Source organism: Cygnus olor, chromosome 4 (assembly GCF_009769625.2).
Source record: "Cygnus olor isolate bCygOlo1 chromosome 4, bCygOlo1.pri.v2, whole genome shotgun sequence".
NCBI classification, from domain to species: domain Eukaryota; kingdom Metazoa; phylum Chordata; class Aves; order Anseriformes; family Anatidae; genus Cygnus; species Cygnus olor.
The window spans coordinates 43,996,174-44,015,715 of NC_049172.1; the positions used below are offsets into that span (position 1 = coordinate 43,996,174).

At 42.5% G+C, this 19,542-nt stretch overlaps 1 protein-coding gene across 2 annotated transcripts in view; it reads left to right on the forward strand.

The window, feature by feature from the left end:
- Positions 1-1,526: 1,526 nt before the first annotated feature.
- The window catches only part of TRPC3 (transient receptor potential cation channel subfamily C member 3), a 41,924-nt gene continuing 23,908 nt past the window's right edge, over positions 1,527-19,542 (forward strand). The window contains exons 1-2 of one of the 2 annotated variants that reach the window (XM_040556297.1): positions 1,527-2,184; positions 10,635-11,406. In XM_040556297.1, the coding sequence (XP_040412231.1) occupies positions 1,937-2,184; positions 10,635-11,406 (1,020 nt within the window). In that variant the 5' untranslated portion in view covers positions 1,527-1,936. Of the gene's footprint in view, positions 2,185-9,230; positions 10,082-10,634; positions 11,407-19,542 lie in introns of those variants that run through there. The other variant, XM_040556298.1, reaches the window with a different exon arrangement.

The window sequence follows — 19,542 nt, forward strand, 5'->3', positions numbered from 1 at the left end:
AGTTCTACTTCTATATTTTGTTCTCAGGAGAAACTGTAGAGGCAATAGAAAGCACATTTGTGTAACCCACTGTGAAAACAGAGGAAAACGGAATACAATATGGGCAGTATCCTTGTTTTAAGCCAAAGGGCCCCTGCCAGAACACCAAGTTTGATGCAAACAAACAGATTGTTGCATGCCTATATTCTATAACACTTATTTGTTATGTATAACTAGCCTAGACACCTAGACTGTCCTAAAGGAACAACCCCAAGTAGTTCAAAGTTACAGGAGCTGTATAATACATCAGTTCCTTAGAAAGCAAAATTTCCTCTTTCCATACATACCATGTATGTCATTCCAGTGAAGCTAAATGGGCTTTTCATGAGACGAAAGACATAAAAACCCACCTCCATAAATAGTTTAAAATGCAAACTAATTAAACTTACGAAAAAAAATCCAAAGCAGTTCTTTCTTCAAAGTTGCAGCAGACTAAATCATCTTTTTGAAACTCATGGTTGCCTTTTCCTTTGCTTCATCAGTACAAATTTTCTATGTATGGAAAACAATAAAGGCAAAAGCTTGGCTGATCCTGAAAAGCATACAGCATGAGGTAGTGAGCATTTGGTTCTGTGTCTATTTACTGTTGCTCAGCAGTGAGAAATCCATCTACGCAGTTGCATTTGGATTTAAAGTCCACTTTCTCTGAAGTAATTGGAAAACCTGCACGAATTTCGATTTCACTGGGATCGGAGTTTTTGAATACAGGTTCATGCAAATTCACGCTGACGGCCACAGAATGCTTTGAGAAAGTTTAAAGCGAGAGAAAAATGTCACCTCAGCAGTATGCAGGTAAAGGAATAGCTGAATTGTATATGTAAATCAACACATGTAGTTTCTGTGTACCTACTCTTCTGCATATTCTGTGTATGACAATACCCATAGTCTGCCTTGAATTTAATGGGGTCGCAGTTTTGTGATAGAGTATTTTCCCTACCGCATAATGCACTGAAAATCTCGCAGAGTTGTAACGTGTCTCTGTACAGCAAGAACCTTCACGACGGGTATCTATAGAGCGTAATTAGCTCTGATTGCATGCAATAGGCGTCTTCACATCCTCCCACCGTTGTTAGCTTTACACCACCGTAGCCTCAAATCAGTCACCCAGGTACTCGGAATACTTTTGGAAAGCTGGACTCTCACCAGCGGCAAAGCCAGACAAAAATCCGCTATTTTCACTAGAAAAATCTTCCTTCGACTACCCCTAGCGCGGGGCAAAACTGTTTCTGAGAGGAGCAAGTTAGCTTTTGGGGGACTTTTCGGGGCCGGGCACCGCTGTGGGGCGCGGGCCCCTCAGGCGCGGAGCACCGAGGCAGCCGCCGCCTTACACCGCCTCACGGCGTTCCTGCCCGCCCCTGGCTGGGGTGCCGGGCGCTGCTCCGGGGGTCCCCCCCCCCAAAACTGTCGCCGCCTTCCAGGGCTCCCTACAGGGGCGAATCCAGCCTCTTAAAACCAGGGGTGCCGCTCGATAACGGGTGGTTGCCGCCCCGCCCCGGGGCGGCCGCTGGGCGGGGTCGTTGCTGGTGGTGGCCGCAGGTGGCGGAGGCGGCCCCGGCCCCTCCTCGCCCGGTTCCCGGTGCCGCCGCCTCAGTAGCGATGGTGCCCTAGCGAAGGAGGATGCCAGGGGGAGGAGAGGGGCAGAGCCGCCGCCGCCGGGAGCCCCGTCTCTCGCTCGCCTCCCCGCTCGCCGGCACCCGCCGGGCTGCGCGCCGCGCCGCCTCCCGGAGCGGCGGCGGGAGGAGAGGGCAGAGGGGCGGCGGGGGGCTTGCGGGGAGGGTTTTGGTCCCTCCAGGTGCTCTGTCCGCCGCCGGGCAGGGCTTTCTTCCTCCGCCTCCTCCTCCTGCCGCCTTCCCCAGTGCTGCCGGACGAGCAGCAGCAGCAGTAGGGGCCGCCGACCATGTCCAGCAAGAGCCGGAAGAGCAAGGAGCAGGGGAGAGTGACCTTCCCCCCGCAGCACCAGCAGCAGGACGAGGAGGAGGAGGAGGAGGAGGAGGAAGGGGCAGAGGAAGAGGAGCAGCAGCGCCGGCGCCGCGGCTGGAGAGGCGTCAACGGCGGGCTGGAGCCCCCTCCGCCACCTCAGCGCGCCGTGAAAACCCTCCGGGAGCCCTTCGGCTACTATCCGCCGCCGCCCTTTGCCAGCACCATGTAAGTCGGGCCGGGGGGCGGGTTAGAGGGGTGCCGGCCGCCAAATTCCCCGGGGCAGCCCCGCTCAGCCCCGCCGAGCCCGGCACCGGCACCCGCACCCCTGCGCCCCGGCCCCGCCGCGCCCCCTGGCGGCCATTTCGCGCCGCTCCGCGCCCCGCCGAGCCGCCCCTCACACCCGCCTCTCCCCTGCGCTTTTCCTCCTGTAACGAGGTGCCCTGCTTAAATCCGCAGCCCAGCGCTTTCTAAAACTTTGTTGGCTGTTCGGGAGCGATTTGGAGAAACGGGGTTGTGAGCACGTTTGGTTTACCTTGTCTCCGTGCGGTGTGTTATACAGCTCGTTCTGTGCCGACCACCGGCGTGGGTGCTGGGAAATCCAAATTGTTGGCTCGGCAAAGGTTTACACAGCCTCGCTCACCTCCCAGTCCTCCTCACACATTTGCTTTTGTATCTTTTAAAATAATTTGGATAGAGATGAAAACCTGACTCCTCACAGAAATCTAGGACGCCTGTGTTGGAAAACCTGTTTTTGAGATATGTTTTCTCCATCTACATTTGATGTCTTAAAGAGTTTCAGTTCCTTGGTTTTAAAGACACAACCATATATATGAATAGCACCTGCAACCAGGACTTGCTGTAAAAGGGATAAATTCAATTTTACTAATAGGAACGTTAACTTTCTTTTCTCTGATTTACTGAATGTTGCCTGCCTATGGGTTCACTCATTTTGTAACGCGCTGCAGTTTAGTTAGGCTCCCCTCTGAGGATTTCTTGGGTATTTTATACTTGCAGGACAACATTTGATTCTTAATTAAATATCTTGATTAATAAATAACAAATGCTTTGGCTTGAGTTTTAAGATAACATAGCATATACAGAAAGAGCCTTAAATAAAATCACCCTAGAGATGACTGTGAAGTACAGGAATAGTTAGAGTAGGGCTGAGAATGTGATAATCGCAATTAAAGTGGTTTCTGCCATGCCGGTGCAGAAATTCTGCACCAATGCCTTGTACCCAGCAATCTAGACCTCAAGCGAAGGAGTCTTTCACCTGCATATAGCTGCCTGAAAGTTAGTTGTGCTCAAGTTGTTTGTCTAAGCTTCCTCTGTAGTCGATGGGATGAGAGAGGAAATGGCAGTGGGTACGCCAGCTTAGTCATTTATCTTCTTCCTTGAGGTGCCTGTCTTTTCCCTGTCACCATAAAAGGAGCCTAGAAGATTAGTTCAGGCTCAGACACTTAATTTTGGTACAGCTGGAGCTGGGCAGACGAATTGTTAGCCTTCAGTCTTAAATTTCTGGATCTCTTTTTGGTTAGCGTCCTCAGAACTGTTGGTGTATTCTTTTCCTTGACAAATTGATGCCAACAAGGACTGAAACTGGAGTTCAGACGTATGTAGCTGTGCGTCCTCAGCCTGTAGTGAGCTGTGTCTGGTGGAGTTTCATACCAGTACATAACCCTTGTGAGCCTGTCCTGGGGGTTGTCGCAGCAGTGACAGCAAGCTGCTGTCCTCTGGGTTGATGAAATGGCTGCAGTTGAGCCATGCAGTGGAAGTGACAGGGCATCAGTGAGAGACCCACTGCTTGTCACATACCCATGGTCATCCATGGTATAGCACTAGGCTTTTTCTTCCAGAGTAACGTTTTGTGTTTGCTGCTAAAGCCTAAAAGTGTCCGTAAATAGGAAGGATGAGCACCAGTTTGCTTGTGATGTGCTCAGATTGATACGCGTAAGGCTTTGGTGTGTGCAGAATATGAGAGTCCTAGACTGGAAGAATTTGTGATCTAAATATTCAGCACTGACAAGTGGAAGGGGAAGGAGGCAAGAGAATATGAAGCGGTTTGCATGGGGAGATACACTTAGATGATGTTTGAAATGTCTTCACCCTGAAAGCTTGTAACTTGTGCAAGGTACCTGTCAATGTACATTGGCTCACTCCTGTGCCAAATATTGCTAGAAAAAGTAATTAACCTTGGATTTCCACCAAGACTGCAGACTGGATGTAATGCTTCTGTTACACGTGGTACGATATGTCCTAGAGAGAAAAACGTGGACAAAAATTGCAAATTAAGTGTAGTGGGCATCTCACGCCTGACTTCCTGAGACTCTCTCAAAACCATAACGAAGTTTTCCTGAGCAGAATGAGAGAATACAAATGAAAGACAGTGTAAAAGTGGCTTTAAAATTGTGTGCTGCCGCAGCCCTCTTTGCTTGGTTCTTTCCTGCTGAGGCCTGTTTGCCTTTTCTTGTATGCATGCAGATTCGTTCTCACCAAAATGCAGAGCTTTCATTTCCACAGGAGTTCAGACAAGTGGTATTTTTTTTGGTTGAGGAATTAGTGGTGAGTAATGGTAGGAAAAAGCTCTGCATAGTTTGGGGAGCGGGGGCAAGGAACAAATTAAGTGTTGTGTATACCTCCTCCCGATATCTCATAGGGCTTTGTTCCATTTTTGACTGTAGCTCTTTCCAGTTCTGAGCCACAACTTCTGTAAGCTGACATGAGGGTGTTTTGGATGATGGATTATGTCATTTTGGAGCAGTGGGAGTGCATAGACTAGGGTCAGATTTTGCAGCTGGCCTGATTTATGTTCTGTTCTTCAGCTGAATTACCCTGTCTCTTGCAGATTACTGCCTGGGCTTCCCAGAAGGGAGAAAGAAGCTGTCATTTAATACATTTTACGTTTGGTGCGGAGATTCCCAAATTGTGTGAAACACATGCAAGCTTCTTCAGAGTGCAGTATGCAAAGATGTAGGAACGTGACACCATTTTTACTGGTTGAAAAAAAAAATTAACCAACAGCCTCTTTTGACACGTGACTGTAGCAGGGTTTGGAGGGATGGCAAAGGCCTCACTTGAGCGAGGCTGTCATCTGGAGGGATTGCCCATCTAATGCGGCCTGGGGCACTGCATGTGGAACTGCACAGCCTCTTTGTGGAGGTAGCAAAGCACGTGTTTGAGATCGCTTAGTTTAAAAGATCTCAGGAGTAATGAGCTAAAACGCTGCTCATGCGTATGTGCATGTCTGAACGCTTAGTTCTGGGAGTAAGGCAGTTATCGTTCTTTAGGTTTATAGCTGGGATCTCAGAGGTTGCTTCTGGCAGAACTAGAGGCACAGTCTGTGTCTGCTGTGTGGCAGGTGATAGTGTATTGCTTCTGAATGTGTGTGTGCATTGCTGTTTGAGCAATGTGCTTGTCTGATCTGCCTGTAATCACAAGCCTGTGCTTCCTTTTCAGGGCTAGAACAGAACCAAGATTGCTCGTGTTGTACCGCAGGTTAGCAGTGGAGTAAAATGCTTCTAAGTCATTGATGCCAGCTTTTATTGCATTGAATAATTCAGGTAGAATAACAGCTTGTTATTCAGCGTGAATGTTGTAAACTTGCTCTTTAGGTTTGGGAAGGCCCAGGATGAAACTTCTTTCTCCAACTTTTCTCTTTTTAAAAATGGCTTATACAGTTTGCAGCATTAAAAAGTAGACTTGGAAGCGTGATTATAAGTCTTCTGGATTGCTGTTCATAAGATAAACAGCAGAACACAGGCAAATGTCATTTGTCCCACATTTCTGCCCTTCTGCTACAATTCTGAAAGCTTGGAAGTGAAAAGAGATGGGTAGATTAACAGAGTAGAAATCAGCAAAAATCCTTGGTAGAAGCAGAGGAATCATAATGCTTCTTGAGTCCTTAGTCAGTGTGCTACTCAGGTTTCTACTATTGTACTTTAGAAATAACTACATCCAGAGGAAAAAATAATCAATTTCAGGAATACTGTCCAGTGTCAGGCAACACTACAAAGCGGTATAAAGTCGTAGTGAGTGTGATGCATGCAAGGCACAAGAGACAGAGAGGTCATTGCTTGCTTAGTGGGGAAAAGAATACCTCTCTTTTTTTATTGCACATATAAAGGTCAGGCTTTTTAGACAAAACATTTAAGGTAAACTTAAATGTATTAGATACAGAATAGTTAAGAAAATAAAACCTGCAAGAACATCCTTGTTTTATTCTGATAACTGAAAGATTGTGAAGTTTTCTGTACAGTTACTGGAGTTCTTCCATCTTGCCAGTGAAGCCATTTGGCTCCTCAGAACAGCAGCAGAACTGGTGTGTGCTTAGGGCCAAGGGAAACATGTCCTGATGGGGTGAAACTGGTGTGCTTCAGTTAACATCATTGCTTTTTTCCAATTCCATCCTTCTTATTTGTGCTGAGCAGCAAACAGAGGCTTGAGGCTTTATAGACCCCTTTTCTTGCAATGAAATGTGAAAAACACGGGTGGGGAAAAAATGGGGGGGTTCAGCTGCTGCTTCACGTCAGCAAATGGAGGCTGAATTCTGCTCTTTTTTACCTTTGTGCTGCATAGTATGTAGCGTAATTACACAGCCTGGGTACTAGGACTGGAATTCACATAACGCTGCGGTGCATCTCTGGTGAAGGATTAAGGTATAATAATTGGACACTTCTCTTGCTTGGTGTTCTGTTCAGGTCTTGTTTGCCACAGATTCTTATTTTGTTGGTTTTGGTGTGGTTTGTTTTTTTGTTTTTTTCTTCAACTATTGGCATCAGGCAGGAAGAACATCATGCTCTCCATCTCTTCTTTCTTTTAATATGAGTTGTCACCCCCTTACAGAGTCAGGGTTGAGAAAATGAACTTTAAAAGCTCTAGAAAATAGAACACAATACAAATTTACTTCTATTTTAATCTCAGTTTTAAGCCACTCTAATGATATTTAGAGATAGGGGTTGACATTTTGTTTTGATTACTGAAGTTGACAAATGCAGCATACTTTTTTTTTTGATTAAAACTTAAATATTTTTTTCTTAAATAAGCCACTTAAACCATTTTCTTGATATTTTGGGATAGCTTAAAAAATCTTAGTTGTAAGAACAGGAAAGCAGAAAATGGAATAGGCGGCCCTGTACCTGATACTTGCTGCATGCAGTACTCTGGCCAGAGCTGCATTGCCTTCAAGATCTTTGAATTTGCTGAAGGAAGAGGAGGAGGAGACAGAAGGGAGGTATGGATGACCCTGACAGTTTGCTGGCTGTATGTGGAGCTGTACACAATTTTTTGTTCTCTTCATTTTTTTTCCAGAAGGCCTTGATGATATTTTAGTCATGAAAACACCAAGCAACTTTCATCTTTATTTTGATAAGATATTGCAGTCACTTCAAATACATCATTTCTGTAACAAGATTTATAGCTAAGGAAATCTTCCTCGTTGAGAAGATATTCCAGTGCAACACCTTTGGAACGATGTATCTGTTTATACAGATGTCAGATGAGTCACCTCAGTCAGACAATGGATTTTGAAAGAAGGATAGATATAACTGAAAATAAAAGTGGCATATTATAAATTATACTGAAAAATTATACTGAATATATTGTTCTGTATTCCATAAAAAGATAAATGAGATTCAGGGTGACTGTTCAGAGTCTTAAATCAAGAAATCAGCATGAGTCTGTCAGTTCTGTGTTTATTTCTTGGTTTTGTATGCTCACTTTTTTTTCCTGTATAATATGATAGTAAACAAATACATTTTTGTAGCTATATGTTTTAGGAGGTGGAAGAATGGAAACCTAATAGCGTAGCAGGCAATAAGGTCTTGTTACCTTGTTTGAAAGGTAACTATGAAAAGACTATTTCTTATTATACTTCTTGATTTTGTGGGGGGAAAAAGGCAGTAGCATACTGTGGCAGTTCACTATAAGCACTCTGGGCTCAAGGCATCATATCTGAATGTTTCCAAATGTGAAATATACCCAAGCTTTAGGTATTAAATCAATTCTGTGTTTAACACAGTCACAAATCCTGTCTGTTATGCAAGATAAATTTTCATAGATTTAAGGAAGGTGGTACAAGAATGAGGAAAAAAAATATCTGTCATATGTGGCAAAGGAGTTTTGGCACTTATTTCAAGAAGTAAGTACCATTTAGCATTACTTACACTACAGTGCCACCCAGGTCATTTCTGGCAGTCTGGAAATACCAACCACACATGAAAATACAAAATGTAGATCCAGTGCTACATCCCAGGGGGGCGCTGCCCTTGGTAATGAATCTCCTCACTTGGTGTGAAATGGAACTTCCCATTTGTGCTAACTGCAATATTGTGTGGGGGCTACCTTTTGTGGTGCATGGAGCTTTGATAAAGTGCTGGAAATGTAATATTTTGCTAAATTTATTATATCTGATGCAGATAGCTGAGAGGCCAAGCATATTCTTATAATCTGAATAGAATTAGATAAGCCCAATGAAAACCAGGAGGGCTGACATTGCAGTGTATGGGGAAATCCAGGTATGTCAAAAAAAAAAAAAAAAACCACACAAGTGCATGCTGCATTTGAGAGAACGTTGCTCAGGTGGTGGGTTTCAACACACAGCACTCAGGACATCCAACTTTTAAAGCTGTCTGCACCTTCCCCTGTGTTCTGTTAAATGCATAGCCTGTGTGTGCCCAAGGTCTAAGTGCCGTTATTTCCCTTGGTTTGGTCTTTTTGCAGACTGACAGGGTTTGCTTAAAAAGCACTGTTTATTATTCTGTTTTGCTCTCAGTGTTTATGTGGACCCGTTTTCCAATGCACCTTACTTGGCTTTTGCACTGAGGGCGGAAGGATTAATTTCCTCTGCAGTTTTTCTGCATGGCTGTTTATTCTCATATCTGATTTTTTTCAGTGAGGTGTATAAATTCATTTTCACAGTGCTCCTGTAAAATGGGAGGCAATTGTTCTTTTTCTTATAGATGAGGAACAGAGGCACAGAGGACTCGAGGCCCAAATCGGAGATTTATAAGGCCTGTTTGTCTCAGACTATGTAGCTTTTATATATCTATCTATCTATATATATATGTACACATATATTTGTGTTATATGTATTCTAAGCACACCCTCCATTAACTCATATTTATCAGCTGCACTGATGCCTCTGTGCCCATCAAATCAGCTCAGGTGATCTCTGTCCCTGCAGTTAGTGGATTAACTGAAAGCAGCTGAAGGCTGTCTTCCCAAATGCTGAGCTGGACTAGAAAGGAAAGGGGGACTGCTGGTAGGCTTCATGTCTATCTGCAGGCAGTAGCCAAGGAAGGTTATGGTATCTTAAAGTACCTTTTCAGGTCTTTGACCTGTGCTCTGGCAGGCAAAAATGCCTTTGTTTCCCCCTGCAGCTGTGACCTCTTCAGCCTGATCCCATCTATTCTGTTGTTTCAGACCTCTCCAGACAATTGTTTCTTGTTGTTTTCTCCAGCTAGGTAATGTTTGCTCCTCAATCTCTTAGCTCAGGCCTAGTTTTCATGCCAGCTCCTAGACTCGCTTCTCTGAAGCTCTCTTTTCCTCTGTAGTTTTCTTCCCTAGCTAGTTCCAGCTTATCATCTGATGCGGCTATTTTCTCAGCCTGTTCACGTTTGTCCCTGTTGCTCTTAGCCAGTATTTTATTTATTTTTAATTGCCTCATAGATCTAATTTCTTCGTTTCTTCAGCTTTCCCAGTTGGTTCTCAGTTCCCTTTCCTAAACAATCTCACATCACTACACCTCGATTTCTTCTTCCCAGTGTAACCTGCCATCCCAATTTTCATTCAGTAACTCACTTTCCTATTTTGGGGGGGGTCATAAGGGGTTATATTACAAGAATGCTTTTTTTTGTTTGTTTTGTTTTTAATATATGCTCCTATGGTGACATTAGACAGCTTCTTCCGTTCAGCTCCTTGAAAAGTAGATGCTCTAATAGAGGTAGGCCCCACATAGCGCGTAGCATTGCAGAGCTCCGGTTGGAGTGAGAGCTGATCCCATCTAGATAGGATAGTACCCAAGGTCTGGAATCTGTGAGCAGTTTAGTTACTAGTATCCAGAAAGTCTGCTCGACATGTGTGAACTTCTGTTCTTCAAAGACATCTAACTGGACCACGCTCACCTGTGAGTAGATCCTTCCAGATTCGTTTAACGTTTCTAGTAGTAAACACTAAAAGGCATGAGATCAGGCTTCACTGCGTGTTGCTCAGCAAAACAGTGGGAAGAAAACTTGTCTTCACCTCTAACTTAGGCAAAGTACAGTATGGCGAGTGTAAATATTGCCTACCTTGAACCATCAGCTTGAATCCCTATGGTGGAGGTTATTAATTGCTATTGAAAGTGCAGCTTGGTATAGTAGATGTGTTTATATTTTATATATAAAAGCGTCTTGGGAGGGATTTCTGAAGAGAAGTGACATCTGATATTGAAGAAAAAAAAATGACCATACTAACAGAACAGAAATGGCCTGTGGAATTGAACCTGTGAGTGCCTTTAGATTGCATACAAAATACCTGAAGGCAGAAAGATCCCTGAAGGAACGCTTCTAGTTAATAGGTGGGCAAATGACACAGGACAAAATGAGGTACGTAGCTGTTTTTGTAGCCTCGGGAGAGGTGGAAGCTGCAAATAGCCAACACTGAAATTTTGTGACCTTTTTATTTCTCTCCCTCATTAGGTACATTGAAGAAAGTCCATCTCTGAGGCGAATGACGATGATGAGGGAAAAGGGAAGGCGGCAGGCCATTAGAGGCCCGGCATTCATGTTCAACAACAGAGGCACTAGTCTAACTGCTGAAGAAGAGCGCTTTCTGGATGCAGCAGAGTATGGGAACATACCTGTGGTGCGCAAAATGCTAGAGGAGTCAAAAACACTGAATGTCAACTGTGTTGACTACATGGGCCAAAACGCCTTGCAGCTTGCTGTAGGGAATGAACATTTGGAAGTGACAGAACTTCTGTTAAAAAAAGAGAACTTGGCACGGATTGGAGATGCCCTGCTGCTCGCAATCAGCAAGGGCTACATTAGGATAGTGGAAGCAATTTTGAATCACCCTGGCTTTTCAGTAAATAAGCGACTGACTCTGAGCCCTTGCGAGCAGGAGCTCCAGGACGATGATTTTTATTCCTATGATGAAGACGGCACCCGCTTTTCTCCGGACATCACTCCCATCATTTTAGCTGCCCACTGCCAAAAATACGAAGTTGTGCACATGCTGTTGATGAAAGGAGCAAGGATAGAAAGACCTCATGATTATTTCTGCAAATGTAATGACTGCACAGAGAAGCAAAAGCATGATTCTTTCAGTCACTCTAGGTCAAGAATAAATGCCTACAAAGGACTGGCCAGTCCGGCTTACCTGTCCCTCTCCAGTGAAGATCCTGTACTCACTGCTCTGGAACTCAGCAATGAGCTTGCCAAGTTGGCCAACATTGAAAAAGAGTTCAAGGTAATGCTGGTTTTGTTCTTCTCTCTCTTTATTTTTTTCAAGCTGATGGTACTTTATAATGTCCTTAGGTGTTTGAAATTATTTCCTGCCTGAACTTTTTCAATTGCAAATGCTTTTATATTCTTTCTCGCTCTTGATTTTGAATTCTCAATACATAAGCCTTTTAAAATAATTTTTAATAAATAAAAGTGCTTTTGTGCCTGCTGTGCATGGAGAAAAATGGAGAAAGGCACAGTGTATTCTGATAAACTTGCATAAGATGAAAACCGACTTTGCTGTAGCAGACAAATACTGTTTTTAGTTACAGATGCTGAGTAGCATAAATGCAGGGAGCAGAAGCATTGTGCTTTTCTTAAGCCTACTGCAGCACTGACCTTCTTCCCATTTTGCTATTTATACTAATTTTTGAATGAGGTCTCTAAATTGTTAAGAACACAGGAAGGATTTTTTTAATCAGTCTTTTAGAAATGTCACTTGTTCACAACTGGTTGTTAAGCTGATTAAAGATGTAGCTCTTGGTACTGGTTTAGAGCTATATCTGGTTTAGTATGTCAGCATCTTGACTTTTTTTTTGATTTGCACTTCTGTTTAGTACCTTGAAAAGTACAGCTTTCCCTGCGTTGTAAAAATAAACCAAAACCACAAACAAACAAAACACCCCAAACATATGAACCTTAGCCCTCGTAGCAGCAGCAGACTGCATGTAATAAGATAAGCTTAGCTTGGGGAATGACAGATTGTTCTCAGTGAGTAGTGATATTAATAGCACTGTATCTAGCTGTAGCAAAAATTTTAATGGGGTTCTTCAGGGTCAGTGTTGGGTGCCACTTGTTTAAATAATATCTTCATAACTGATCTGAGAGAGGCAAGAGATGCATTAATCTTTTCAAACAACAGCAAGCATTGCTAACGCTGGAGTACTCAGAAGAAGCATGGAACAACCTAGAGGAAAATAGGCAGAAATGAAAAAAGTCAACTTTATCGCAGGAGAAAGAATCAGATTTAGACGCCTGAAAAAGAAAAGCTCCAGACAGAGCTAAGAGGGGAAAAAAGGAAGCTCCTGTGTTGAGGAAGGTTCAAATATTACCACTCACTAATAAAGTATAAAAGTCAGCTTAAACCTTTTCTCTTCTTCCTTTGCTGAAGGAACCTCTGGATACCATGCTGCGTATTGTGTGATTTGGAAAATGGATTGAGTATTTACTGGAATGTATTTATTCAGGAGTATAGCAAAAATGTCAGCTTTTTCTTATCCTCTGCTGAGAAAGTACTAAACTGGGAAAGCTCTTTGTGAACGTAAAATTGAAGAGTAGGAGATTTTTATATATGCAGAGCCTGTTGGCTTGTGTGTTTCACACAGTGAATTAATTACATGCCTCACTTAGAGGCCATTATAGAAGGTTCCATCTCTGATGTGTGCAACTCAGTCTGGTTTATCATTAATTTCTTCTCAACTAGGGCAACAACTGAAGAGCCACAGGGTGTCCAGAATCATGTGCTTAAGATGGAAACTTATGGGGCTTCTGAGTAATGCTTCAGCAGTTGGGGATGCAACTTTTTTTTTTCCTCCCAGTTTTTTAGGGAGAACTTCTCTGGGTTGACACCTCAGTGACTCTACTATCTGTCTACTTTGTGATACTGCATATAAGGTGTGAGCGTAGCTGTTCAGAAACACTGGTGGGTTCAGGGCCTCAACTGAAGCATCACACAACTTTGTAGGCTCCCAAAATACAACCTCTGTCACCAAATGCTAAAGTAAGGCAAGCCTTATGGTGATTTTTTTTTTTGTTTTTGTTTTTGGGGAGGATGTGGATGACAAGAACTGAACAGAAAAATTTCAATAAAATTATAAAGTCACGAGAAACTTGCGTGTCCTTGGCACTGATACCGTTGACATGAGGTTAGTCTAAGAAGTAGAATGAAATTTTGAAGGAGAAAAAGCAGCATGTTTCAGTTGGACTTATTTCAAAATAGAACTTAAGTTGCTTTAATTTTTTAAATATTAAATTGACACAGAATAAAAATATTCTGATTTTTTTTGTTTTTGTTTTCTTGAACTGTTTAGCCTCTTGATATTTTGGGGATGCCTAGAACCCAAGAAATCCACTGCTCACACAGATTTTTCCATTTGTGAATACCACTTACACAGTAGCTAACCTTCCCACGTGTACAGTATAATTCAGTTTCAGTTCCTATTGTAGAAACTTCCTGGCTCCTTGTTAGTCTGGGAATTCTAGCTTCTTACCAAAATGACAGCATTCCAGTGGAAGCACTGGTTTCCTTGTTGGCCTTCCATTGATCACTTTTCCCTCTGTTTCTTATGAGTGTCAGGGCATTCGTCTGTTCCCTCACCCCAGGCAGAAGGGGTGCTTGTTTGTCTCCGGCATCTGTTGTTAGCTGCCCTTCTTTGGAGGAAGGGGGAATGGAAAAGTGAGGAGGAGGAAAAATGAGCAAGGAATTTTTTTAGCATCGCTGTCGCGCTCAGTCCAGGAAAGGCTGAAATCGCACAACTGACGAGAATGTTCCTCTGGGAACATGCATGTTCCTCTGGGGCTGTGGACAGGTATTACGGGGCTGGTGGTAGCATGAATGTTATACAAGACGCTGTGCTGACAGCTGCAGAGGTAAATTTAGGAGAAATCAAGCAGTGTTTCTGTGTCTGACAGAAGTCGATTGTGAGAGCTTGCCACGTTTGATGCAATTCCAGTTTGTAGCTGTATGTTCAGTGCTTTCTTTTCTGTATGTACATCATCCGAACGTGTTTTGCTAATAACTGTGTGCATTGTCATGTCCCATGGGAGAAGGCTTCTAGTCTGACATTTGCACACCCTGCAAGGGAGAATGACTGATAGGCTGTTGGTGCCTTCTCCTTTAGTATCATCATGGGAAATGCTTAATTATTCCAGCCAAACTCTAACCATTGCACAACACTGAGCATAATTGTTTCAGGGGAGAGAAAAATGGACGAAATCACTTTCCCACAGAAAATGGATGGATGGATCTACTTAAAGGGACTTCTAATGACATTCATTATTTATTCCTACTATCTATGGCCCATCACATCACCTCTGCATGCTTTCAGCACTGCACTTCCTGGGCATGGAGCAGTCACACAGCAAATTCCTCTCTAGGTGGCTTTCCCACAGAGGAAGAATATGAGGTGAAGCTGCTTAAAAATGCCTGAGGACAAAGCTTCCCAGTATATGCTTGCTGATCTGAACTTTACATCTTCTGTGTATGCAAAGTCCAGTCTGCTTCTGTCAGTTAGGATTTGCACTAACAAATTCTGATGTTCACGTGCAAACCAGCGTTTGCACAAGTGCATTGAAGATGTGGGAAAGTAGCTTAAGACATTCAGTCAGGACAGTCAGTTCTCCAGTGCAATTAAAAAACTTAATTATGCCGATACCAGGTTTACCTCATGAGAAAGGATTCAAAGAAACCCATGAACCCACATTTTTCTTGGAAGATGCAAGCCATGTAGCTAAAAAGTACTGAAAAGGAGTAATAAAATAAAAAAAGTAGATGGGGAAACGGGAGCCCTGAAGACCACTTTACTCTTTTTTCTGTCCTTCCTTACTTCCCTACTTTGTACTTCTTTGTGAAATCCTTGTTCTAAGCCCCAGTTGCTTGTTTTGCTACTCTTCATCTATTTCGTTGTAGAGTTTCTTCTCGATCCTGTTGCTACTTTTTGTTCTTGGCTTCCACTTATCTTTTTGTTTTCTACTATTTAGTTACCTTCTCAGATTTTCTTTTTCTTGTCTCCCTTGTAAGTGCTCTTCTAATTTTCTCCTTTTTTCTTTTTAATTCTCTAATTTAAAAAAAAAAAATAAAAATCTGTCATCCTCCCCTTAGGTTTAATCTTGGGCTTTCTAGTCCTGGTAAAATTGGGATAGCTTGTCTGAATGTGCTGGTGACTCCTCTTTAGATTATCAGTGCCTGGCAGTCAAAGCAGCAAGATGGTGTTTTAGTGACTGGTATAACAGCATATCGTACCTCTGGCCAGAGCAAGAACTGCAGCGTTTCTCTTCCCTGCTGATCTCAGTCCTCATTACAGCAGGATTTCAGAAATTTCAGTTTTTGTCCAAGTCAAGACTGCTACCAAATCATAAAGAAAAATCCCTTCACTCCGCCATACCTATTGCTTTCACACTAAACATCAGTCTATAAAAGGAGCTGATTAAATTCTCTCCTGTCATGTTTTCAGGAATGTTTTACATTAGTAGTAGAGATAATTAGAAAGCAGCAATGCTGATGAAGTTCTGTGTTTAAGATTCTGGACCAGAATTCTGCATCGCTCCAGGCTTCTTCGTTGACTTTGATGTTTGTAAGTGATTTTATAACCAACGTGCCTGCTCAGAAACAGATTTCAAGATGTGCTGAAACCGATGATTTGATTCTGTTCTTTTGTTGAAAAAGACAAAACCCATTAAGTTAGAAAACGTTATGGAGTGACATTCTACTGGTATCTGTCTTTATGAGTGGTTAGAGACTTCTAAGGTGTGCTGCTTTGTACTTGAGAGATTGGCTAGAGAAGCTCAATCTGGAGCTATATCTTGTCTTAATGTAAACAAGCGTTCATTACAACAGTTGGAGAATTAGGTTTTCAAATCCCAGTAGCACCACAAAATGCTGCGTGATACAAATATTCCAATTTTTTGTTTCCTTGTTCTACTTTTAGCAGACCCTGGCCACTGCACTGCTATGGATTCCTGAAGTTAATTGATATTTACCCTCTTCCTTGAGACCTTTGAAAATGTTACTGCACGGTGATGGGAGAATTTCTAGCAGTCAGAGCAGCTGATGGAACTTTTCTTTGGAGTGACCAGAGGGATGCAGGGCAAGGTGACTGAAAAGCCACGTGATGGTGTGTGTATAGCAGCTCTCAGCTAAATGCAGTCCTGTGGAGGCCAGCTCAGTTCTGTCAGTGAGAATTGCACTCACTGATGACACATCCAAATTCGGTCGACCAGAGCAAGTATCACAAAGGTCCTAGCTCTTTATATATCCTATATATGGGATAAATCCCCGTTCCCAGTTCTGCTAAAAGCTCCCACTGAAACCAGCGGAAGATGTGGACGTGCATCTAAAAGCGGCACTTGTCTCTGTTCCAAGTAAATTTACATAGTGTTATCTCAGCTGAACTAACAAAGACTGTTCAAGCTTAAGCTACGTTTAGGTCCAACTTTCAAATGACAGGGCTCAGGTCCATAATCATTAGTGCAATGATGTCCTTGATTTGCATATACAGTTCCTACAGTTATATATGCAAACTGGCTAGCGAAGTAGTTGATCTCAAAAGGGCCATTTAATACTTTATGCTTAACATGCGTGTATGAATAATTGTATATGCTGTGTTTGAAATAGTCCTGCAGTTGTGCATAGTCATGAACTATGGTGCTCACAGAAATGTGCCTTTTGGATAACAGGAAACAGATACATACATTTTGCTTGGCTACATGTAGTTACTTGTTACGTTTTCTTTAGAACAGTTTGAAATCTTACGGATGAAATCCGCTTAAGAGTTGTATTCATTTGATTCATTCTTTGCACGTGTTAATAATTTCTTTGTACAAAATTCTGCATGAACTCATGAGGTGATCTTTAGTATCGTTAAGGAGAACAGAGTACGCAGAGGTGGACGGGCTGAGGTCCAACGAGTGGTATGTGATGAACTGGCAGTGAGGCATGGTTCTGCAGCTCCACTCGTGAGCAGTTGGCCATTATCCACCGGTGTCAGCTGTGGTATCTGCGAGATGTGGAATACAGGCTGATATTTTTGATGTTACAAAGATGTCCACATAGTTGTTAATTTTTTGGAGAGAGATCATTTAAGATGATAAAGCTAGCAAAACCAGGTGAGTCAGGCTGTGACTTCGTTGAAGAAGCATTTTGTTGATCAGGGAAGCAGAGTCCCCATATTATCATGAAAAACAGGCAAAGAGCCCCGCTGTATAAGCAGCTCTGTTAGTGCATTACTCCTGGTTTGGCATTCCCCTGAAGAGTAGCTCCACTTTAAGGAATTGGCAACTTGTGCAGCATATAGCAGGGCTTTTCAAACATTTTCAAACATGGGCTTGGATGCTTCAGAAAAGGAGTTCTGGTGGCATCATTTAGGACGAGGAAGGAACGAGTGATCTGGTGGCTTTGTTCACGCTCACTGTCTTCTCAGGAGAAAGCAAAGGAGTGTGTGGATGACTGAGACCACAGATTCTGCTTTCTGCTGTTCACGCAACACCCCAGAGGCAGAAGATTGCTTGAGAATTGGGTCCTGTGATTACAGTGTGGATAACATTTGGCTGTTTAATTCTATGAAGCAATCAAATATCCTGAGAGAAACTTGATTTTACTAATAAATAAATAAGTAAGGACCTGGAGAGGGAAATCTGGCAAGTTTTCCTACTGTAAGGTTCAAAGCCTCAGCTGGATGTTAACAATGCACAGACTGGTTTTCAGTTCTCATAGCAGCATCTGTAAATATTATAGCCTATATTTAATAATTAAATTCACAGAATTAAGCTTAATCCATCGTATGTCTTACCTTGCCTAGCAAAAGCATAGCTTTTATAAGCAAGTGATCTATCCACCTATGAAGAATCACTAGCACTGTTAATTTTTTCAGTTGAAATGTAGGTAACTCTTGTATAGTAGGCAAATAGTCTGTGCAAAGCAGCCTGGCCTCCAGCAACCAGCAGGGCTGTTCACGGAGCAGATAGGTGTATTTTCTGGAGTGCCAGATAGCAGAGCCTGAGCTGCGAGGAAAGAAACTTTGCACCCTGTGCCAGGATGAGTCAGGAAGCCTGATGTGCATGTGGGAATGAGTCCCTGTTCGTGAGAGAGAACGGCGAAACGAAACATCGTGTAGTCTGTTGAGACAGCAGTCTGCATGTGATGCTACTGCCGTCACAATTCATTTCCCTTCTTACTGTGGTAGCATGATTTTACATCGCTTTGCTGTTTGCAGGCAATATTTCACAATTGTAGCTACCAGTAAAAATGTATTCTGCCTGCTTAGTTCATGCTGATTGAGAAAACTGTGTTCACTGAGCAGTTGCTCTGTGTGTGACTGTAGCAGAAACTTACTTCGATGTTCACGTTTTATGAAAGTGATGCCAGGTATACTTGTGTACCTGTGCGTGTACGAGATTTGGTGACAACTTACATGCAGGGAAATAAAATTCTATACTGGAATTTGTTGAAAAGTTACTTCTTGGGAATGTAACTTCTTGCACAATGTTTCTGTGCTCTTTTAAGGAAAAAGAGGATAACTAAATGGTAAAGAAAACAGTGAACCTATAGCAAGAGTTACTACTTCTCCTTCTGTTTCTTCACAGTTAGCAAAGGAATGAGGAAAAAATATTTTAAGATGGGATGAAGATACGTCTCACAAATAGACAGCACATACTCATTCATCCAAGGACAAAATTAGTGATGCGTCATAAAGCACTTGAATAATACAAAACCATCCAAACTAAACTTTATTAAACCTTAATGAGATGTCACCTTTGAGCATAGGATAAATAACAATACTAAAACAGGGATCTCTTTTTCTCTGGTAAATTTACAAGTGCCTGCAAATTCAGGTGAGAAAGAACATAGCTTCTTTCAGCTTTTTGGTTTCTTTTTATATAGTACTACTACTGAAGTCAGTGAACTTCCTGTATCTTCCCATGTGCCATGAGTAGTGATTTTACAGCTACTTTATAGTGCTAAAGGAAAGTGGATTATCAATCTTATTCCTGTTTGGCTAATGTTATGCTGCATCTGATTTTTTTTGTGGGTTATTGTTTGTTTGTTTTGTGTGTGTGTTTTTTTCTGAACTATTTCAGTAAATGCTTTTTCTAGCTGTAGTGAAAATACGGAAGCAACTCCTGTTTGAAATGGGAAATTGAAGGGGAAGTTTTCAATCACTGATGCATAGTAATTACGTTTTGAAAGCAACTTCATATAAACAATGCTAAGAACATAGGACTTAGGTAAACTGAACTGAAGGTATTGCTTTTGCCCCTACTATGGTTGTCTTTAATCTCTGCTTTGTCTTCACTGGCAAAATACTCATCTTCTTTTCATGTTGTCTTGCTAATATGATAAAGAACCTGTGTGTGCTTTACTTAATATCCTTCACAAGCCTGGCTC